The 24,668-nt window shown below is 43.7% G+C and overlaps 1 protein-coding gene across 6 annotated transcripts in view; it reads left to right on the top strand.

Moving 5' to 3' along the window:
• The window catches only part of DLGAP1 (DLG associated protein 1), an 858,632-nt gene that overhangs the window by 500,197 nt on the left and 333,767 nt on the right, over nt 1-24,668 (top strand). For all 6 annotated transcript variants that reach the window (XM_059040830.2, XM_067015962.1, XM_067015965.1 and 3 more), the window contains one exon: nt 22,991-24,019. In XM_059040830.2, the coding sequence (XP_058896813.1) occupies nt 23,063-24,019 (957 nt within the window). In that variant the 5' untranslated portion in view covers nt 22,991-23,062. The remainder of the gene's footprint in view (nt 1-22,990; nt 24,020-24,668) is intronic.

The raw sequence follows: 24,668 nt of genomic DNA, 5'->3' as shown, positions 1-24,668 counted from the left end.
CCAGATGGAGAGCTTGGGATATTAGTGCTGTGAAAGTTAACAGTCACGCTGCGTGAGGTTCTCTCCTTTAGGGAGAGAGTTGGTCAAACGAGGTATTCTCTCTTCACGCGGGGAGGCTTTCCCAGCGTCCCACGCGGGGTTGCCTCCGCCGCCGCCTCCTTGGCGTCTTCTCCCGGGCCCTCGGGTCCTCCGTGCTATGAGTGTTGCTAACACCTGTGGTCTCCACCGCAGCCTCTGGTCATGAAGTGGGAGCACCTGTGTCCTCCCCGCCCGCACCTCGGGCCTCTGGTTCTTTCAGCACTTCTGAAACTAATCAGCACTGTTCCTTCCTCCCCCGGCTAGGGAGGGAGGGGCTCTCTGAGGTCACCCGTCCACCGAGTCAGCCCTGGACCCTCACCAATCCCAGCGCGAATCAAAACTATGAGGCCTCCCTAGTAGGCTTGCCATCTTTCCAAGGTGGGACGCAGGCAGAGATCTGTGATGCTCCCAGGCCTGTCTCACCGGAGCCCACACCACGTTTCAACCCTAGGAGTTGATAGGGTGAGAAGTGAGCCTCCTTTTCAAATTTGTCTGGAAACACAAAAGACCCCAAAGAGTCAAAACAATCTCGAGAAAGAAGAAGAGAGCTGGAGACATCACACTCCTTGACTTCACACTGGTCCTTTTTTACACACTGTTTTCTAAACTGTAGGTCAAGAAATAATTGTGTTCACAGCCAGCATTTTTAAATTACATGGGATCCAATAGGATAGGGTCAACTAGAAGAGAACATTTGCTGTATTTCTTTTTTTTAATATACTGGATCAAGAAGTAAACTATTTTTTTTTTACTGTCAAAAAAGGATCAGAAACTCTGGTCTCTCATTCTGACAGCTTTTAAACTCTCTGGTGTCCCAATAGGATCTTTTATCTCTGCTATCTCTGGCTTTCCCAGTAAGAAAACACTTGCATAGAATCCCCCTTCAAGCTCTCTCCTCTCGGATTTATTTTGTAAACTGTACTCTAAGCGTTGCAGACTCTCCTGTGTCTGGCTTTTCTCCCTCCCGTGTCTGGTTCCCCCCAGTGTCCAGTCAAGATGTTCATAATGACCCCTTCTGAGCTGAGGACGTTTTCATTCCTGCTTTCTCTGTGTCCCCTTGTGTCCTTGCTACCCTGGAGCCATTAGCTTCACCCTCTAGCCTAGTTTTAATGGTCAGAGGACCCAGGGAATCAAGAGAGAGAAAATACAACACAGAGCAATTCAAAATTTTAACCTGCCACACAGGAATGTGGCAGTTTCCTAGCACTTTAAATAAGTATTTTTTTAATGCTTAGACGCATAATAACAATCCCTCTAAACTGTTTGATTTGTTTATACTGGTAGTCACCTATTTTACAAGGCTAGATAATGCAAAGAGTCATTTAAAAACACTTCCCTCAAACATTGAGTTTTGACTTAACACATGTAAATGGTTATTCATTCACTAACCTTTCATGAGGCATCAAGGCCTTTTTTTAAATGAATCGTATTGATTGAAGTTCCAAGCCATCTTTCCTACATGAACCACATTCATGACGTATTACCTACAAATTCTGGGTTCGTTTTATTTAGGTTGCGATGTGCAAAACCATCTGAATGCAGCATCCTTCTAAATTGTCATTATTTTTTCCATGATTTACACTTGTCTCACCCACAACTACTTTGGCAGCAATTTTTAACAACACTTTGTCTTGTCAACCTTCGCAAAGCTTTCTAAATTGAAAGAGAAACAATTTCTTTAAACTCTTTTTTGAAGCGATTTTAGAGAAATGGCTTTTCTGTATTCATAGTTCAACACTCTTTGTAATACTTAATTGAACTAAGTAATCGTAATGCCACGTTAGATTAACATAAATAGATTTGAGGAAGAGTCTAGAAAAGCTCTAAAGTAGCTTGATAGTGTGAGCGTTCCTTGTGCCGTGGGCAGCCTGGCTGTTTCTCCAGAGAGGATGAAGAGGGTCCATTAAGCTGGGAAGTAAGTTAGGTGTTTTGTGTAAAGGGTTTCAACTGCACTAAGAAAAAAGATTCACCCTAAGATAAAGCAAAACGCAAGGTATGATAATTTCAGAAAAATGTCCTCATGTAGCGAAAAGAGCACTGTTTGATGGGGGAAGGAGAAAGCGGAAGCGAGGAAATTATAGATTCTACACACGGACACGGCTTCATTCATGGCTTTGTGTAAACCAAGTAAACTTCTTAGAGTTCAAGGTTGTTGTTGTTTGTTTTGTTTTGTTTTTTGCGGTACGCAGGCCTCTCCCTGTTGTGGCCTCTCCCGTTGCGGAGCACAGGCCCCGGACGCGCAGGCTCAGCGGCCATGGCTCACGGGCCCAGCTGCTCCGCGGCATGTGGGATCTTCCCGGACCGGGGCACGAACCCGTGTCCCCTGCATCGGCAGGCGGACTCTCAACCACTGAGCCACCAGGGAAGCCCCAAGGTTTTTTTTTTAATTTTTTTGTTTTTCTTTTTTTTTTTTAATGGAGCTCGACTAAGTTCTCTTCAGCTTCGAATCCTATTGTCCATACTCACCCAAAGTTCTTGTGGGTCAACGTGGTTTAGGTGGAAAAGGGGTGAATTGTGCTCAGTTTCTTCTTCTGTGAAATGGGGGACTTGGCATCCCTCCACCCCCGATTCCTCAGGTCTGCTCTGCAGGATGATCATTCTGAAAAATGGCAAGAAGTAGTCTTTTTTTTAATTATTTTTAACATCTTTATTGGAGTATAATTGCTTTACAATGGTATGTTAGTTTCTGCTGTATAACAAAGTGAATCAGCTATACATATACATATATCCCCATATCCCCTCCCTCTTGCCGTTTCCCTTCCACCCTCCCTATCCCACCCCTCTAGGTGGTCACAAAGCACCGAGCTGATCTCCCTGTGCTATGCAAGAGGTAGTCTTCAAAAGATTCAGTGACCATACAGTTTTACAAAATGCGGAGGTAATAATGTTTAAAAGGTTTCTTTACTGAAAAACTTCACAGCCTTTAATAGGCTAAAGGGTTTGTGAATGTCCAAAAAGAGGATATAACAGCAAGCTTCCCCCAAATATATTGCACCAAATCTCTCATTTTTTCTTTTCTTTTTTTCTTCATAGAATCTCTCTCAGGATTAGAGATCCACAAAAAACAACTTTGGGGAAATTCTAGCCCAGCTATTTCTGTGGTCCTTTCTATCTCCAAATTCTCTAGCCTACATCATTGGCTAATTGAGGCTTTTAACAAACAAGGTATTGGAAATGGCCAGAGAAGCAATGGGGATTATTTTTAAAAGACAAAAGCTTGAACAAAGTCAGGAAGGGTATGGAAATTTACCAGAACCTTCTTTTTTTTTTTTAAATTTTTTATTGGAGTATAGTTGATTTATAATGTTGTTAGCAGAACCTCCTTTTGATGTTTTCCCTGGCACCAAGAAATGACCACCAATAAACTACAATTACTTAAAAAATTGTGTACAATATTGGTATTGGTAGAAGTGATTTCCAAATAATCTCTGTTAGTTCTTTGGTCCCTCCCTTGATGCATATACATTTCAACTCTCTTATTTTTATAATGTCAGTGATGAGACTATCCAGAGAAAATGGAACAGAGATTAAAGATAGTACTAGGAGTGAATAATAATAAAGAATAACAGAGTTGGGTCTTTCTACCAAGAAACCTTGCAAATTCATGTACCTTCATTTGTCCAGAAAACACATTTACCTCTATCTACCAGGTGGATAAGGCTCATGTTTTTATTCCTCTTTTATTTTATGTGCAAGGGATAAGTGAGCAAGAACCAAAGTGTATCTTGAAAGACTAATCTCAAGTCTTGTTAAGGAGCAACTAACATTAAATGCATTAACAGCTAAGAATTATAGAAATTATACTCTTTTGTAAGAACAAAATATTTAGTCTTGACAGCTTTGCTTTAATTATGAGGTCTGTCTCTTCCTCAAGTGCTGATTCATTAAGTGGTTAAACTATAAAAAGATCAAGTGCATTTTCTCCCAATTTCAATGGATTGTTTAATCATCACTGAAAACTCACTGAATGGCAGCTCCAAGAAGGCATATGATCGATGCCATTACGGTCTGACTCTACAGACTGAAGTTTGGAGGCAGGACCAGATGAAATCCACAGACTCCATTTTTCCAGCAGCATCCTCAGAGGCCCAGCCTAACCTTGGCTTAACCCCAAGCTTGAGGACCCCAGAAGAATAAATAAAATTCCTAAAATTATATTTCCTTAAAGTTTGAGGTCATTCTGAAGCCAAGCCAGCATTGCTGCAGTGTTTGTAGATTTCACCGGGTCTAGTGCCACCTACTGGACCATATTACCACTGTTGACCCCAGAGCAACCCAAATTTATGACTGGTGTTTCCTTATAAAAGGGACCCATCTCTCTGGGAAATCATGCCAGTAAAATTTCACTAAGGCCAATAGTCAGCCACAGGATAATCTCTTTTTTTTTGTCTTGTGTGTTTTTTGCCGAATACTTCCTGACATACGAATGTTACCTCTGCCATTTCAGTATCGCTATTTTTCTAATGAGGCATCTGGTATGAAACAAAGCAACAATTAAAGGTCAGAGGCAGCTATTATACAAGGATTTTCTTTGAAATGTGTTCTGTGATAATATCACTCCACCTGGAAGGAATGGTGAGCATAACGAGCCCAGCTTTCTCCAGTGTTCCTATAAACAGCCAACAATATCAGACCCAGAGGAGCAGGCCACGTCGTACAAATACGGCTCTTATTGTTTATGGCTGTATCTAGGTTAAGGGAATTTTAAAGGGTGTGATTCCTCTGCGGTTTGAAACACATTCTGCAAAGAACCAACGGGCCATTTTTTCCTGTGCATATTTGCAGTGTGAACACTGGGCTGGTCATATATAAATTTATTTATGTCCATATATTATATTCATAGTGTTATCTCAATTTTCTTGCCTCTAAAATGGAAAGCTTTGGACTAGGTTATATTGAATATTATTGTTCATTAGAAGAATTATTTTTATTATTACATATCATTTTTTTAAAGGAGGCAGATTTAGACAAATTGGCTGAATTGCCACATTCAAATTCCTAGTGAGCTTTCCCTTCTGCTTGGTTTGCATTTACTCAGTGGAGTAAGCAGTGCACTGATTTTCTGCATTTCCTTACTTCGGCATATTCCCAGATGTCCCCATTTATTTATTAATTTCAGACAGTAAGGTACTTAGTCAACAAAAATAGGGTGGGGTCAGAAAGATGCCTAAGAATCAGTTCTTGCTTTCTGAGAGCCTGCAATCCGAAAGAGAAAACAGGGCACTTAGGAAAACACTAAACAAATACCTTAAATATAATGTACACATACAGTAAAGTGCTGTCAGAGCTCAGAGAAGAGGCAGATCACCCCCAGATAGAATGAACAAAGAAGGTTTCATGGAGGGGGGAGAGTTGGAATGGGTCTTAAAAGATGAGTAGGAATCTGAGGCTTTTCCACTTAGAGTGTTCAGGCCAAAAAGATACCAAGCATATTCTAGGAATAACAAATACCCACACAGTTTATGCAGAGGAGCTTGGGCTGATGTGTTTGGAAAATAGATTTGAGCAAGATTATCAAGGATCTTGAATGTCTGAAGTCAAGGCTTTATAAGCAAGAAGGAACCATGGAACGTCTTTGAGTAGGTGAGGCTCACGCATGGGGCAGCTGAGCAGAGGGTAGAGGCAGGAATAGAGCTCAGAAGAGGAGGTCATTGTTGTCATACAAACTAGAGACAGAGCCAGATCTGGCGTGCAAGTTAGAGAAGTCCAAAGAAGAGGGGAGATGTGAGACAGGTCCGTTTAGCCATTAAATTAGCAATTACCAAGCGTTAGCTGTATGCCACCGCTCTCCAAACATGCATCATTTGTATACCACCATCATGATTTTTGCCATATCTGCTTCTCCTGGTGTTATTTTTTTACTTAATATTTTTTTACAAGTAGACTCATTTTCAATTTAAATACATTATATTTTTCAAAAGAAGTTTGATGTCACTTCCACTTGCCTTGCCTCCAACAGAAGTTACCCATGAAACTAAGAATAAGCAAAACAAAACAAGTTAATCACTTAGATAGATGCTATGTCTGCTGAAGCCTGCTTAAAAGGGAGGAAAAGCAAAAAGAGATTTAAAAACATACCATCAATAAACAGAGAGGTTTCTGCTTTGACTAAGCTCAATGGATTGTAAGAGAATTGAAATGGAAATAACTTTCTCATTATATGTCAGTACTGGGGTACTGGGCTCTGAGCCAGCTCCAGTGTTGTGTCCTAGGGATGCAAAGATGAACATCATCCTCTGTTCTCAGAGGGCTTGGCTGAGCAGAAAGATAGGAAGCCCACAAATTAATCCTGACAGAGCAAGAAGAAAGCCCATAGTGGGCGGTGGATGCCCTAGGACACTGCTGGCCCATTGGGAGCTTGGGGCGCCCCTCTTAGACTTCTTCCTCAGCTCATGATTCCTTGGCAATTGAATCCTAGTTCTAGCATTTAATTCCTGTTTCATATGTGTGGGCTGCTTCCATCTAGTTGCTAAGAACCAGCATAACAACCTGCCCTTATTTTCTGAGAAAACAAAACAAACGGGGAGATTTCTTAGGCTGAGCAGAAAAGTTAAAATAGGGTGGGAAACACCCCAGGTAAGTGGTAAACTATTGCCACATAGGAGGATCCACAGGGTGTATCTCAGGATACACCCTGAGATGAATCAACCTCTTAGACAGCCCGAGATCCCGGGTCTGAGAGCCAGGGGCATGCAGCCCACTGTCCCTCGGCAAGCAGCACCTAACTTCCTCCATGTGGTTCAGCTTTTATATTTTCAGGAGATTATAAGGCTCCTTGTGCATGAGGACTAGGCTGGCTGTAAACTGGAAAGTGTATTGGCCTTAAGAGTAACGGAAGCCACCCCAGAGTGGGAGAGGAGGTAACTAGAAAGATGGCTGCGGAATCAATGGCTGAGCTTCGTCAATATGATGCAGTGCGAGGTGAATAAGATGGTGGGGTAGAGAAGCAGTTGACTTCTGAAGGATGAATAGGAATTACTAGGCATCGAAGGGCATTCCCCAAGTGGAGGAAGTAAGCACCACACAAAAGTCATAAAGAACAGAAGAGCAGGATGGGTAAGGAAAACCACAGGTGCTCTGGGGGGTTGTAGCCCAGAGCCTGGGGGATGGTGAGAGGGGATAGAAGTGAGGCTGGGGGATATTCACATCAAGGCCCCGAGGGGCTGGGCAGGCAGGCTACACCAGGGGTCAGGCTTTATGTTGATGGGAATGGAGACAGTTTGGGGCAGGGAAGGTGCGTGATCAGATTAGGTGAGAAGGTCATTCTGGAGGAATAGGAAGAGGAGGTGGAGGCAGTGAATGGAAGAGGCAGTGAGACTTGAAAATCATCTTTACCATTTCTAAATCTCTTTCTCCTTTGCCCGTTTTGCTGTTCTCAGCACCTACAAGCCGAATAAGGGATGTCCAAGGCAGGATTCCATTATAACAAACTCCCACATTGGAGAAAAGGGTTTTCCGAAGTCAAATTTCTTTTTTCTTCTAACCCATCATCTAATCTGTGTCATTCCTCCTGCTTCCTGAAGGCGTACCGTTCCTCTTTCACAAGTCTTGGAGGATCCACTCAAATGCATTTGTGGGACATGTAAGTGAGCCAGCAAACTGATGGGGTTTTCCCCCACCTTTTGTTTTATCCATTCAACATTTATTGTGCACTTACATTTATTGTGCGCGGCATTGGGTTAGATGCCGAGCAGCCAGATCCCTTGAGGAGTTCACATTAGGGCAGAAGACAGAATAATGTGCAAATGAGTAGTCTTCAGTGAGGTGAATGCTTAGAAGGCACTAAAATGCGGTTCTTTCCAAGGGGCCATGAGTTGCCCAGGTCCAGGACTCAGTGGTGGAGGGAGGAGAGATGGTGAGGTCCCTGGGCAGGGCACCTGTGGGCTCAGATGAAGAACTGCAGTGTCTTGTGCTGGTACTTACCCAAGTGCCGTTAAGTTACCTAGAATTTCCAGGAACCCACAGGAGAGACAAACTGTGTTGCCTGTAACAGATTCCCTGTCCATCTCGCGTTCCTGCACTCTTATCCCGTGGGCATAGAGAAGACGATTTCCCCAGGGCAGCCCTCCATTACCCATGGATCCAGTTTTACTCTGTGATTTGTTGCCATTGGATTCCAACCCTTTTCATAGAATTCATGTTCGTCCTTATAAACGTGTTTCTCCACAGCTTAATTTTTCAGGTTTTTTCATTTACATTCAGTGACCCAGAGCAATGCTCAGGGTCTATAAATAAAAATAAATCTGGATAGAAACCTTAAACAACTCTAAAGGGATTTCCTCATCCGAAGGACACAGGATGTTGACCATGTTGAAAACCAGTTATGTGGCTGCCAGTTGTAGACCAAGGACCATAACAGGTGAACTCTTATAATTTATAGAGCTGTTTTTTCCTAAAATAGCCTTCCCTAAAGGAGAGACAAACAAAGAAAGAGGGAAAAAAAATAATACATTGCTAAGCCCACACAAGCAAAAAAAAAAAAGCAAAAAGTGGGATAGTAAGAGAAGATGCCCTGTTTCCAGTTAGACATTCTACATGCTAGAAGCTCAAGGCAACAGTAAGGATGTTTTCTGAAATCTGACCAACCCTGGGCATCTTGGGTCCAGAGAATAAGTAGTAGGGCAAAAGCATCCCCGTTTTGAATCTCATTTCATCCAAAAGTTTTCTTGGAGTCTAAAATGAACGATTTTCCTGCAAGCAGCATCCTTTTACCATTCCTATTCCCATTTGAAGCCACTTCCCATCTGACTTACACACTTGGGTCTCACACTCACCACCCTTGCTCGTTCTCGGATCTGCTGGGCTGGAATTTTAAGCTGCCCATTTATTTGGCTGGAAAGTGAAACTTACAATCCTCCTTCAGTGGAATTGTGTCTTGACACAGATTCAGTAGAGGAAACAACACCCCTCACTGATCAGAAGGAAAGCTGCCATGGGAGGTGGTTACAGCAGGGACCACTCATGGGATGCCAGTCCAGTGAAGTGTTGACAGTAAATTCTCTCCCCCCTCTGATTTCCTTTGTCTTTCAGGTCTTTTTTTTTTTTTTTTTAAACATCTTTATTGGAGTATAATTGCTTTACAATGGTGTGTTAGTTTCTGCTCCATAACAAAGTGGATCAGTTATACATATACATATGTTCCCACATCTCCTCCCTCTTGCGTCTCCCTCCCACCCTCCCCATCCCACCCCTCTAGGTGGTCACAAAGCACGGAGCTGATCTCCCTGTGCTATGCGGCTGCCTCCCACTAGCTAGCTATTTTACGTTTAGTAGTGTATATGTGTCCATGCCACTCTCTCACTTCGTCCCAGCTTACCCTGCCTCCTCCCCGTGTCCTCAAGTCCATTCTCTAGTAGGTCGGTTCTTTACTTATCACTGTAGCGTAGGCTGCCTCCCTGAATGAAGGGAATTACCGCCCCCCCCCACCCCGTGCCAGCATTAGCAGATGGTGAGGAGAAGCAGCCATGCAGAAATTGAAAATTTCCAGGTTAAGTTTAGAGATGTGAAGAGAAAAAAGGCGTCTTTCATGAAGAAGTTCGTAAATTCTCCTAGGTTTCTCGCATTTTTCCCTTTCAATGGCCTATCTACAAGTATAGGTAATATATATGTTAAGTATATGTCTATGTCTCTGAAATCTGTATGCAATTTCCATGGTTGAAATTGTCGTCTTATTAGATAATAACAACAGATGAACAATCCCACTTCTATATGAGGCTGGAATGCGTGATTTTTCTCCTGGGTCCTCTTTTTAAGTATGCTTATGTGACTACGTATTTAAATAAAAGTACATTAGTGATAGCAAAGCGACAGGACTGCCACACCACATGACATCAGCTTGCCCCCTGCAGGTGTGCTGGTGTACACAATGTGTACATATGCTGCAGCCTTGGTGACAACCCATCGCTGTGGTTGAGTGACAGAGACGAACTTTGTCATTGATGGCGTAGGGGTGCACAGTGCAAGTTGCTGGGATTGAACTTCCTGGATTAACTCTGAGTAAATTATTTAACCTCTCTGTGCCTCGTTTTCCTCCTCTGGGAAATGCAGACAATAAGAGTACGTACTTGCTAGGGCTGCTGTGATAACTAAGTGGGTGATGTCTCTAAAGTGCCTAGGGCAGGGTCTGGCACATAGACCTATCTGCCTACTGTTTGCTGAAATAGACTAACAGGTATTAACTTAACTGAACTACCTCTTTAATAAATAAGCCAGTGTCTTATACATCATCACCTAACAGACAATATAATACAATTACCACTATTTTAAACATTATATATTGTCTCCCAACACAAGAATGTACTTTCCATGAAGGAATGGACATTTTGAGTTGTGTTCATGATGCAATCCTTGCTTCCTAGAACTGTACCATCATTTAGTATATACTCAACAAATATTTGTTGGGAAAAAAGGAATACGTGAATGTTAGCTCTTTTATTAGCTTCTAGAGATAACTGAGAAGTGATTGTCTACCCTGGCTCACTTCTATATTGAGGCTGAAGACATTATCCACATAATATACAAAGGTCTAGGTGAGGTGGGGAGAAGTGGCCACGGGTAGCTGGGGCCCTGGGCCCAGCACATTCACAGGCTGACATCTATGATGTGTATAAAGTTGCTGAGTCCTGAACAAGATCTCAGGGCCACCTAGTCACACCTGGAGATGTGCATTTCCAGGGGGCAGTTTCCTCATTAGCTTATTAAATTCTTATTAGATGTTTAAGCTGGATGGGTCTTCTTATATCAAAAAAAAATTGATATGATGAAGTATGATAGTACATGTTATCTTTTTTCTTTTCATACTTTTCTTTTAGCAGCTAAACTTTTCTTCAAAGGAAAGTCCAAAAGCTGTGGAGGTCCACTGATGGCAGGCTGGTTCCTGCTGTGCTGACCCCGGCATCCTAAAGTTTCTTGGAGCTGTCAATAGGGCCGGAAGCACAAGTGCTTTAAGTCTCACAGCCCCGGGGTCAAGTGTTAGCTTAGCTGCTTACTGGCTGTGCTCCCTGGGCAAGCCATTCAACTTCTGTGACCCTCAGTCTCTTCATCTGTGGGAAGGGGAGAAATCATGCCAAGCTTGCAACGGTTCAAAAGGGATCTGTACTGAGTTCGTGGCCCATCATAGGTCTCTATAAAGTGCAGCTTATATTTCACAGAATTCAGAAATACCAGTGAGATCATTCTGTAGATTACTGAGTCCCTTGTAGGCCGCCTCAGCAAGAGAAAAGGGCTCCCCCTCGTGACATCGATGTATCAGCAGCCAGGTTCTAACCAGAAAGTTCCCCCATCTTCAAGATGTGCAGAGACTCCCAACATTTTCTCCCATCATTGCCATGGTAGCTCAAGAGCCTCTAATTGCTGTGAAGGTCGAGGAGGATGCCTGAGCCGCAGGATGGATGCAGCCCCTGTGCCGTGGATGGGATGGCAAAGTAGGCATCCATCCGCAATCTTCATGAGACTCCGCTCACAGAACGATTAGCACAGTGCCCACACACAGACACGTTATTCCCAGGACAAAGACAGTCATTTTATTTATAAATTACCACCTTTTTTTACATAAAAAATATTGTGTTTCTGCATGTCCCTGGTGGTGCAGTGCTTAAGAATCCGCCTGCGAATGCAGGGGACACGGGTTTGATCCCTGGTCTGGGAAGATCCCACATGCCATGAAGCAGCTAAGCCCGTGAGCCACAAGTACTGAGCCTGTGCTCTAGAGCCCGCGAGCCACAACTACTGAGGCCACGTGACACATCTACTGAAGCCTGCGTGCCTAGAGCCTGTGCTCCACAACAAGAGAAGCCACCGCAGTGAGAAGCCCGAGCACTGTAACAAAGAGGAGCCCCCGCTCGCAGCAACTAGAAAAAGCCGCGCGCAGCAACCAAGACCCAACGCGACCAAAAACAAATAAATTTTAAAAAATACAGATTGCCAAATGCAATGTGGTACCCTGGACTGGAAAAAATATATATTGTGTTTCTAAATTAGAAGGCTGAGATTAACATATACACACTACTATGTATAAAATAGATAACCAATAAGGACCAACTGTATAGCACAGGAAACTATATTCAATATCTTGTAATAACCTATAAGGGAAAAGAATCTGAAAAGAAAATATGTGTGTGTGTGTGTGTGTGTGTGTGTGTGTGTGTGTGTAACTGAATCACTGTGCTGTATACCTGAAGCTTACACAACAGTGTAAATCAACTATACTTCAATTAAAAAATTTTTTAAATATATTGTGTTTCTCAAAATTGAAAAAATATATATATTGTGTTTCCGAAGCAGGAGACCTCCCATTCATGTATTTATTCAGGAGACCTCCCATTCATGTATTTATTTAGCTAACATTTACTGAATACATCCTATGGAATGGGGACTTTCCCAGGAAATGATTATACGAAAATGAGCGAGACCCCTTATGCCCACTAGAATCCCGTGGTCTCCTGGGAGAGATCCACATAAAAGGCAATAAATGACCACAGACATTTCCAGTGCCTGGTGGCAGTTTGGATGATGTGCATGAGAAAACACATGAGGCAGCTGTCAATTCTGCCCCCCTGGGTTCAGCAAAGGCGTCACCAAAGAAGTGACAACAGGGCTGGGGCTTAAAGAAAAAGTTTGAGTTTAGTCTAATGGAGGGAAGGGCCATGTGCATCCCAAGAAGAATCCCAGATGTAAGAAAAAGGGCATCTAGTTGAGTGGTTCTCACTGTGATTCCTCAACCAGCATCAGCATCATCAGGGAATTTGTTAGAAATGCAAATTCTTGGGACCCACCTCTGAAACTCAGGATTGGGTCCAGCAATCTGTGTCTTAACAAGCCCCCCAGCTGATTCCCTGCACACTCAACGTTGAGAAGAATTGTTACAGTCAGTTGATGGTATCAAGGGAAGGAAAAAATATATTAGCCAAGTATTTGTATTTTACATAATACAGAGATACCCGGCTATAGATTTTCCACCCCCAAAAAAGACTGAAGCAGGCTACATGATTACGTATATCATCATTAAAAGGGATAAAGTACACAGCCAGAGAAAACAATGAAAGTAGAATAAAAGTAGAAAAGCAATAACCGTTACTATTTTATTGCAAATTTCCCAATAAACTTCCTGGGATTCAAATACAGATGGAAAGGCATTTATCTGACAAGAGTAGCAGTACCTGCAAGATGTTAACAGTACCTGGCAGTTGTTAAACACACAGTTTTGCTAATACTAAGAACTGAGAGGGATTTCCTCATCACACCGCATTCAGAAGACAATTTTTGCAGAGGTGGATGACATCCCAACAGTAAAAACCACACAAGTTATACATATCAGCTTCTTATAACTTCCTTACACAGGCTTAATATCAAAGAGAGTTCAGTGAAAGGAGTCCAGTGGGAAGCCTTAGCAATGAGGTCAAGTTTGTAGCTCTCAGAAGATCTGACTCACATCTGGATCGTATCCTCGGAGACGAATGACATGGAAACATTAAAAAGCCAAAGGAGAAATGGAATGGTTAGACCTGCACGAAACACAGGGCAGGCTTTGCACATCATCCTAAGAGCCTCAGCTTTGAAGACTGTGCTGCTCTGGACTCTCCAAACCTCCCAAATTGAGATGTCTTTGCATCCCTTAACTTTTGCACCTTCTAGACTTTTTTTTTTTTTTTTCAAAAGCTTTTTACCTGATGCATTACATATGCAACACAGACCACATAATCTAGAGCTTGATTAGATTCCAACTATTCTTGATTTTATATTTATGTGGTTTATTTTCTCAACTAGACCATAAATTAGATAAGACCACTCATTTCCATGTGTCCTTTGGCACAGGGAACATTTAAGAGGAGGCCTTATTGGTTTATTTTTTTTTGAAGTATAGTTGATTTACAATGTTGTGTTAGTTTCTGCTGTATCTCAAAGTGATTCAATTATACGTATATATACATTCTTTTTCATATACTTTTCCATTATGGTTTGTCACAGGATATTGAATATAGTTCTCTGTGCTCTACAGTAGGACCTTGTTGTTTATCCATCCTATATATAAAAGCTTACATCTGCTAACCCCAACCTCCCATTCCATACCTCCCCCAACCCCCTCCCCCTTGGTAACCTCCAGTCTGTTCTCCATGTCCATGATTCCGTTTCTGTTTCATAGATAGGTTCATTTGTGTCATATTTTAGATTCTACATATAAATGCTATCATATGATATTTGTCTTTCTCTTTCTGACTTACTTCACTTAGTATGATAATCTCTAGGTCCATCCATGTTGCTACAAATGGCATTATTTCATTCCTTTTTATGGCTGAGTAGTAGCCCACTGTATATATGTGCCACATATTCTTTATCCATGCCTCTGTCGGTGGATATTTAGGTTGTTTCTATATCTTACTATTGTGAATAGTGCTGCTGTGAACATAGGGGTGGCATGTATCTTTCTGAATTATAGTTTTGTCTGGATATATGCCCAGCAGTGGGATTGCTGGATCATATGGTAGCTCTATTTTTAGTTTCTTAAGGAACCTCCATACTGTTCTCCATAGTGACTGTAGCAGTTTACATTCCCACCAACAGTGTAGGAGGGTTCCCTTTTCTCCTAGGTGGTGGTTCTAACATGCTTGCAGCTGCCCAGCTGGGCAGAAGGGTAAACTTTACTCAGATGAGTAAGCTTTAGTGGGCGTCCCATGGTTCAGCCACAGATAGTACAGGGTCTCAAGCCACTGTGGCCAGGGAGCTGGGCCTGGCCAGGCCTAGGAAGTTGATAGGCAGCCTCTCTGTTTCTTGCCCGGGGCTACATGGAATCTGGATCTGTTTCTCCCTGTACATTTGCTCCTCTCTCTTCTCACGTGCTCTCTCTGCAGGACCCTTGTTTCTGCTGCCCCACAGTCTGAAACAGCACATGACTCTGGCTTCCAGTGGTGCCAGCATTGACCCTTCCTGTACTTGACCTTGCGGATAAGCTCACCAGGGTTCAGTGCCTCTAGGAACATCCTCATTTAAATATCCAGGAGCCAGCATCTGATTGATTCAGCTAAGCCTCCACATGGATGCCCCTGAGCTGGGGTCTGCAAACTCAGTTCAATCAGCTCAGAGGATACAGTGATTGCCTCAACATTCCTGGCCAGGACAGCGTCAGCAGATGCTGAGCTCAGGGGAAAAAATTCCCCAAGGCAGGTGTCAGCTGAACAGCTACCGCAAAAGGGGGCCACTCTAGGTACTTTCTGGGCCTTAGCACTTGGTAAAGTAGATGTGTACAGCAAACTTGGTAAGAAAAGCAACAGCATTTAAAAGAAAGGAATTTATGAAAGGAAACTTTTGAATCCGGTAAAAAATAGATGATAGATAGATAGAGATAGGGAGTCGGGCTGTGAAGCAAGTTGTCTAGAATGTGCCAGAACATGTTCACGGGACTATTCAGCTAGTGACAAGAGATGTAGACAAAAATGACTCCATTTTCATCAGAAGCTATTTCCACTGCTTCTTTTCAAGTTGCCTTGTGTTGTATCAGTTGTTATGTTTTCCATCCTGGTTGTCTTTATATCCCATTAAACAGTTTAATTCTATCATCATTCCTGTTTCTCCTAGATTAGTCAACGGCTTGCATGTTTTTCTCAGCCTTTTTTTTTTTTTTTGGAGTAGACACTCATGGTTTGTGCTCTTTTCTGTGAAAATTCTGCAGGTTATCTGTTTTTATCTGTTTTATCCCCATAAGGATAGGGTGTCCTCCTGCCCACAGCACCTCCTAAAGAGCTGATGGCCATGGCTGGTCAAGGTGACCACATTTTCTTAGCGACTCCCAGGGGAATCCATCTGCAGGCTTAGCTGAGATAATCACACCCTCTTCTAGAATGATCCAAATGAGGGGAATCCCATGGAGAGCACATCTCCAAAGTTACATAGAGTCAGGACAGCTACCTTCCCACCTGTGTCAATGCAAAATAATGTCAGGAAGTTTTATAATGTACTGCTTCAGTTACCTCCGCATAAAAATCCTCTCCTAGGGGCTTCCCTGGTGGCGCAGTGGTTGAGAATCCGCCTGCCGATGCAGGGGACACGGGTTCGTGCCCCGGTCTGGGAGGATCCCACATGCCGTGGAGCGGCTGGGCCCGTGAGCCATGGCCGCTGAGCCTGCGCATCCGGAGCCTGTGCTCCGCAACGGAAGAGGCCACAACAGTGAGGCCCGCGTACCGCAAAAAAACAAACAAACAAACAAATCCTCTCCTAAGCCCTGTGTTCTTTTACCCAACCAGCAGTAAGTATAAACCAATATTAATGATGACTTACTAACCATTTCTCAAGGAACACTACTCTTCACCTTTTTATTCTCAAAAACCATAATGAAACCACTTTTGAAAGCTTTGTATGAAGACAAAGGCAATGGCAATTGTGCTACCAATGTGACCAAATGGGAGGAGGTCTGGGTTCTTGTTTCATTTGTTTTGTTTCTTGTATAACACCATATCTTTTGAAAGGGAACTGTTCCAAAGGCATTTATTTGTAGCAGCAGACTGATTGAAGGAGGTATTCACAAACAAAATCAAACTACAGATGATTAGGATAGCAATTAATGTTCATGAAAAGCCAAAATACATACTGCGTATATAAAACGGCTTAGCCTTGTGCTTTGAGTAATAGAACTGGTGTATTTCAGCCTGTGCTTATTCAAAGGTGCTCTAATGGTATTTGTACAATTTTAAGTACTGATACATAGTACATGAAAATCGTTGAGTTGGGAAGCCTGAAAAAGTGAAAGAAAATGGCATTCAGTTATCTTCTGCAGCTACAAATTCAGAAAGTGAGAAAATATCCCCAAAGTGGGCCTTTGGGCCAAGTTAACTCACATACGTTTCTGTTTACCTTTACCCTAAAATGGCATGGCTTCATTTGTTAGTAGTATATTAATGAGAACCATTCCCTTATTTAAAAAAAAAAAAAATTATTTAAAATCATGCACCTGTTAAACATTCATATTATTCTTTATTCTCAATCTCCATAGAATGGGGGGTTATTAGTAGTAGAGGACAAAATTACTAATAAAAAATCTGCATTCATGTTGCATAGAATTTTGTTCTGCCTGGGAAAAGTGCCCTGTGTGTTTAGTCTGTAGTGGAAACACATGTGGGCAGAAGGTCTGAAGTGGGAGACACTGCCCCCCATCGGCCAGGACATTCTCACCCTTTTGGGGGTTACTGTTAACTCCCTTTTAGTCTTCTCTCATGAACCGCCCAAGCAAGAAATAATTGCTTCCTTTAGATCTTGCTCCTCCCCACCCCTAAACCTATCCTCTAACTACAGCCAGGGAAATCTCTAGAATAAGCGTGGCTGTGCCGCTGCCTGGTTTAAATTGCTCTCACGGATTACCACCACCAGCAAAGTCAAGTCCTGTGGATTATAGCATAGCTGACAAATCTCTCCAGGATTCAGCCCTGACTACCCATCTCACTTAGGACTTGATTCAAATGCAAGGGTCAGAAAACAAATCACAGTGGTGTAGACAAAGATAAAGGTCCATTCCCTCCCCCATAAACAAGATGCCGGGTCCTTTATCTTGTGCTGCTACCATCCTCACACTGTAACTTCCCCCTCATGGTCCAAGATCACTGCTCCCCAAGCTCTCAAGTCTGAATTCCAGCCAGGAAAGGGGTAAAGAATGTACGCCCTTCCCTTTAGAGTCATTTTCCAGAAATTGCACCTGCCATTTTCAATCATACTCCATTAGCCAGAATTAGTCACCTGTGGACATCTAGGGAGACTAGGAAACGAGTCATTAGTCTGGGACTGCTTTATACTCTTCCGTAAGAGAATCCTTTCTTTCTCTGCAGTTGAATGTTGTAACCTGGCACGGGCAGGTCACAGGTAAATAGGGGGAGGCACAAAAGGGACTTGACCCTGAAAACATTCATGGAGATTTCTTCTTCCTGGCATCTCCCTAAACCAGAACACAGTGCTCCCTGCTCTCCTGGGCAGGGTCCCCCACACTGTCCTTTCTAAAGCAAGTTGTGATTGTCCAGCTGTCATTCCCGATTGAGGGAGAGAGTGGACACCCTTCGGGTGGGTCCTCTCTCTGCATGTAAAGAAAAATGAAGCACAGCAGCTCTAAATAAAGACATGCACAGAAGTCAAAATAAGAACTTGCCAGCTTTGCAAGACCGTTTTCCATCTTGTCAGCATCTTCTAACATGTGGTTTGTTTGTTTTTTCCTTGGTGCTAGTAAATTACCTGCCTTGAGAATTCCCTTAACAGTGCTGGATTGTTCTCGGTAGTCATCATCTGGACAGCACTGCTGGACAGCTCCAGGTGTGAGAACTCTGTAAAAAGCGGTACATCTCACACTCAGAGCTCATCTCACAGTAGCCAATATAGTCAACATATTTTCCAAGCGAACAATCAGGACATGTCATCTGATGGTAAAATCGAACTTAGGAGGATAACAAAACATAATTTTGAAGTCATAGTGAACAAGAAAATAATGAGAGATGATCACCGTCGTCATAGAAACCCTTACGAAGGCATGTTGACTCACACTCTCCACCCTGGCTCAGAGAGGAAGGCACAAAAGACAATTTCGCTTTCTATTTTCAGAAATCTTTTACGGCCACTTAAAACCTTCTTCCGGAGCTAGCAGCTTCCTTTTCCAAGAATGTGGAAGGTAACAAGAATTGTTCTTTATCTTTTTTCATGTCTAGGTCCCATCTCTCTGAGCACATCATAAACCCTCTGGCCATTAGGGATTTGCTGGTTGCATTTGGTTGTGTGCAGCAGCAAACGCTGAGCCCTGCAAGGGGGGGGGGGATGCTCAGTTAATTCTTCCCGGGATGGTGTTAGTCACACCGTGGGCTGCAGCAAGTGATGTCCATAGTTGCCACTTACGAACATGAATTAGGAGAGGGAAAAAAAGAAGTGACAGAAAGAAGTAGGCTGGGAAGGGAGTTCATGAGTAACAAAAGAAGAATATAAAGAATGAGGGGAATAAACATATGGACACCAAGGGGGGAAAGGGGGGTGGGGTGAATTGGGAGATTGGGATTGACATATATACACTAATATGTATAAAATAGAGAACTAATGAGAACCTGCTGTATAGCACAGGGAACTCTGCTTAATGCTCTGTGGTGACCTAAACGGGAAGGAAATCCAAAAAAGAGGGGATATATGTATACATATAGCTGATTCACTTCACTGTATGGCAGAAACTAACACAACATTGTAAAGCAACCACACCCGAATTTAAGGAAAAAAAAAAAAAAAAGAATGAGAGGAGGAAGAGCAGGACTTCCATGATAGGTGCCACAGCTATTTAGTCATTGAGGGGTTTTGGGGGGTTTTTTTGTTTGTTTTTTGGGGGGTTTTGGCCGTACGCGGGCCTCTCACTGTTGTGGCGTCTCCCGTTGCGGAGCACAGGCTCCGGACGCGCAGGCCCAGCGGCCACGGCTCACGGACCCAGCCGCTCCGCGGCACGTGGGATCCTCCCGGACCGGGGCACGAACCCGCGTGCCCTGCATCGGCAGGCGGACTCTCAACCACTGCGCCACCAGGGAAGCCCCACATTAAGGTTTTTAGATCATCTGCCCCCACTCACCAGGAAGTCACTGAATGTGTTGCTTTAATTTATAATCACAAATTAATCTATTTTCCTTTTTAAAAGACAAGAAAGGGCTTCCCTGGTGGCGCAGTGGTTGAGAGTCCGCCTGCCGATTCAGGGGACACGGGTTCGTGCCCCGGTCTGGGAAGATCCCGCATGCCGCGGAGCGGCTGGGCCCGTGAGCCATGGCCGCTGAGCCTGCGCGTCCGGAGCCTGTGCTCCGCAACGGGAGACGCCACAACAGTGAGAGGCCCGCGTACGGCCAAAAAAAAAAAAAGACAAGAGAGTAGAAGAGAGAGACGTAAGATTTTTTTTTTTCCCTAGGAAGGGCCATGGTATTAAGTCGTTTATCTGGCCTTAGCCAGAAAGTTAGATGGAGCATTTAGAAATGTTTATGATTATTTATTGCCATTTTTTCATGACCTTATTTGCTTACATCACAGAGAAAAAGATCAAGATTTCAATATCCTTTTACAAATATTGAGTAAAGAAGGACCAAAGTTAACTTACTTATTCTTCATGCAATTTATTACTCTCTATGAAAATATAAGTGCTTGCCACTAGGCTGAAAATAGCCCACTTAAATTGTAGTAAAAATCACACTGTGCATGTTTAACTTACAAAAAATGATCGTCAGTTACATCATTTAACAAATTTATCATTAATGGCCTTAAAAACCCTCTTCATTTGCTCTGCGTGTCCTCAGGCAACATCATCTTACATGAAATGCCATTCACAGATTAAAGATAATTACATAAATATTGAATACATGATTTCAAATAATCTTAAACATTTTGGAGTAAATATGTATAATTCATGTTTTCAGCTCTTGCCAGCTCCACATCTTATTTAGCAAAAAATATCCACCCAAGACCTAGATGCTTCAGAAGGAAAGGTTGAAGCATTATTTCATATTATTTTATATATTGAGATATACGTAATCATAAAACTTAGTATGTGACCATAATCCAACTGGTTTGCTATTTTTGTCTTTTATTTTTAAGTCTATATTTAAAAGGCAAAAATGTCTTCAACGGGACCTGTTTTATCCAGAGAAACTTTCTCATGCAATGGATTTTTCCACCTAAATTAGTTTGTGCCACAGTTTTGCTGAAAACATGTATTTAATCTTTCTGGATCCCTCTTGCCACAGTCTACTCTTGGTATCGTAACTTCATCCAAAGTGGTCCCAAGGTATTTTATGCTAAACTTTCCTTTATATTAGTGTCCTCAGTGGGCAAGTTTTGATTTACAGGTTGTGCCTGAACCACAGATATGATGAGTCCTGCTTTTCCTTTTTGTCTCTTCAGGTGTCATTTTCTTTCTCGCCTTCAAACAGTTTGTCCTCAGTCTAGACATCCTGTAGTCAGCAGGTCAGGCAAACTCCCAGATTTTAACTCCAAGTCAGGGAGAACTTTGAGAGGTGAGATATTCATTGGGGGGTCGTGGAGAGGCAGACGTAGAAGGCTAATGGGTAGCAAAAGACACATTCATCTGTATGCCTCCTGCCTCACCTTGAAAACCACTGGTCCCTAAAATGCCTGAGAGATGGTCCCTTCCTTCCTTCCTTGGCCCTTCCCTTGTCACACAGTCCTGTTCTCACTCAGTAGATGTGACTTGAACCACAGGATGGACCACTCCGGGTATGCATTAAGTCACTGACTAAATGCTTTACTGAGTTCCCACCATCAGGCAAGCACTTTGCTGGCCACTGGATGCATAAAACATAGTCTCTACCCTCAAGAAGCTCCTAATTTAGTAGACTAACCAAGTTCAAAAGATTACAGTGATTAAAACCTCCCATCAGTTTTCCCGAGCAATTAATTCAGAAACTGAGAGACGAGGAGGAGAAAGGGAGCTTCCTAAAACATGGTTAGAGATTTTCATCAGGAGCTCCCACACACAGTATATCCCAAGGAACAGACAAGTCCTGACCCCATAAAACTCCGTGTTTTTCTTCATTAGGCCATATGTGGGTGTTTCATTCTGTTTTTTTAATTAAACCAATTATCTCTCCCCATCTGAATATCTGAAATGACGTTTGTGATATTTTTGGAAAGTCACATTGGCTTTTCCGGACAACTCTCCATATGACCATTTTTGTATTGTAGGAAGCTTAGATAATAATAATAATAATAATAATCTGGCTGTCAGGAGAATTGCATTCAGCTACTGAAGAACTCTCTCCGTTAGAGTCCAAAGAAAGTACTCTGCCCAGTAGAACAGCAGCCTCTGGTACTAAAGCGCGGGGAAGGCTTAGAATGACCTGATTTCCCACAGGTGGATCTGTAGGACGCCCTTCTCTCCCAGGCAGACATGACCCTTAGGTTCAGGCCCTTCATGTCCTCCGGAACATTTCAAGAGCCTTTCCTTTGGCCATCTTCCCATCGCTTGTAAATATTTACCAGAAACTTTTAAACCAGCAAAAGGAGATGCCCTGATATTCAAATTAGCCAATTCAAGCTTATTTGTTCTTCATCAGCTCTCAGTTTGTTGACAGAAAGCTCTTAATTCTCTGATGACAGAAATACACGGGCAGATTTTTCTCTACAGCTCTGATTTATTTGCCACACCATTAGTTTCTCCAACTCTAATTACCATGGGGGGATTGTTTGCTGTAATTGTTACCACAGAATTCTAATGGGAAAGTATGTGAAAGAAGATACAGAGATATATCCTAAAGTTATAAGGTGCCAGTAGCCTCTTTTATTTCTGTTTTTCACTCACATTTATGGGGTGCTTACTGTGTATCTATGTGGCCCACCTGGTACAAGGTAGGGAGATGTAAAGGATGTAATGGTGGCTAAGAGGTAAGTTAGCCTCAGGGAGCTTGAGCTAGCAGGGAAAGCATGAGACAAAGCATTCCAGAGGAGCTGGAGAGTGTGCAGTAGATGCCCCGCGAGCACAGAGGGGAGCTAATTCTCTCTGCAGGGGGCAGATCAGCAAAAGCTTCCCAGATTAAGTGAGCCCTTCCGGTCTGCTAGCTTGATGATTAACATACAGTTAAGAATAAAAGGAGAGCAGCAGGGGAGAGATACAGTTATTGGAATCCTGGAGGGAGGGGCAGTTTTTCTCCCAAGTCATTTAAAAATAGTTTAGCATTTTTATACGTTCTTTTCCCGGTTTACTAGCTTTCACCCCTACTTTCTCTCCTATAGGACTGGCATGGGCTTTCCTGACCTACAGAGGTAACAGGGCTTTTCCAACAATGCATTAAAGCTGCTTTTAGGGAGAGTCATGAGTTCTGCCAGAAAACCAACTCAGTAGCAGACACGTGGAAAGAGAGCAATATCTATTGATCAAGTGAAGCATTAACCACTGTCCCCCTCTCCTTCATTCCCCCAGGTCCTTGCAGGAGACGGGTCTGGAACCTAACCACCGGGTGTCCATGACCCCCGTGGTTGCACCCCATCAGCGATGAAAGGGTTATCGGGCAGCCGCAGCCATCACCACGGAGTCACCTGCGATTCAGCCTGTGACTCGCTGTCGCACCACGCAGACCGCAAGCCATACCTGCTGAGCCCGGTGGAGCACCACCCGGCCGACCACCCCTACTACACCCAGCGTACCTCCTTCCAGGCCGAGTGCGTGGGCCCCTTCAGCGACCCGCTGGCCAGCAGCACCTTCCCGCGCCGGCACTACACCTCGCAGCAGGAGCTGAAGGACGAGTGTGCCCTGGTGCCTCGCACCCTGGCCACCAAGGCCAACCGCATCCCCGCCAACCTCCTGGACCAGTTTGAGAGGCAGCTGCCTCTCAACAGGGATGGCTACCACACATTGCAGTACAAGCGCACGGCCGTGGAGCACCGCAGTGACAGCCCCGGCCGCATCCGCCACCTGGTCCACTCGGTCCAGAAACTCTTCACCAAATCGCACTCCCTGGAGGGGCCGTCCAAGGGCAGCGTCAACGGGGGCAAGGCCAGCCCCGACGAGACGCAGACCGTGAGGTACGGCAAGCGCAGCAAGAGCAAGGAGCGCCGCCCAGAGCCCAAGCCCCGCACCAACGCTTCCCCGGGCTGGTGGAGCTCCGAAGACAACCTCGACGGCGACATGTGCATCTACCACGCCCCCTCAGGCGTGATGACCATGGGCAGGTGCCCCGATCGCTCGGCCTCACAGTACTTCATGGAGGCCTACAACACCATCAGCGAGCAGGCTGTGAAGGCCTCCCGGAGTAACAACGATGTCAAGTGCTCCACCTGTGCCAACCTGCCTGTCACCCTAGACGCGCCGCTGCTGAAGAAGAGCGCCTGGTCCTCCACGCTGACCGTGAGTCGAGCCCGAGAGGTTTACCAGAAAGCCTCGGTTAACATGGACCAGGCCATGGTGAAGTCAGAGTCATGTCAACAGGAACGTTCCTGCCAGTACCTTCAGGTACCATTTATGTGGAGGGATGGATGCTTAGATGTTGTACCTGATGATTGGGTGGTATTTTCTCCTGGGTCCTAGTCTTGGCTTTACTATGAATTGCCTATATGAACCTGAGTGAATTACTTAGCATTTCTGGGGCTGAGGGCTCCTGTAAGGAAACAAGCCTGCTAGCAATCTCATCCAGTTATCTTGAGATACTAGATATAAAAGCGCTTTGAAAAGCACACCTACCTAAAGGCAAGGAGTTATTAATGTTTTGTGTTCCTCTTTTGTCTGAAGGATCGTGGGATAGGGAGGAGAGAAAAGGGGAGTTTACACAGAATTTTAAAATAAATCCACAGTTTTACAAAAGTCAACAATGATCTTTGGAATTCTGGAAAGAGTTTAATTAGATCTCTTCAGTTTTTATTATTATTATTATTATTTTAAATTCTGCCTGAAGCTTTTAGTTTGGAAAAAATAATCTACATCTTCACCATTGCAATTTTCATACCACCACCAACACTAATCACACTCCCACCCAAGTTCCCACCCCCACAGAGCACAGGGAGTCGGGGTGATGCCCTGCGCCCTGAGGAGATGGAGATGGAGCCAGTTTGGGGACCTGACAGGCACAGCTCCAGAGACCCAGGACAACAGAGAAGAGGAGGAA

Source organism: Kogia breviceps, chromosome 15, assembly GCF_026419965.1.
Source record: "Kogia breviceps isolate mKogBre1 chromosome 15, mKogBre1 haplotype 1, whole genome shotgun sequence".
NCBI classification, from domain to species: domain Eukaryota; kingdom Metazoa; phylum Chordata; class Mammalia; order Artiodactyla; family Physeteridae; genus Kogia; species Kogia breviceps.
The sequence above is the reverse complement of the archived record's forward strand: the minus strand, read 5'-3'. Positions and strand labels throughout refer to the sequence as shown.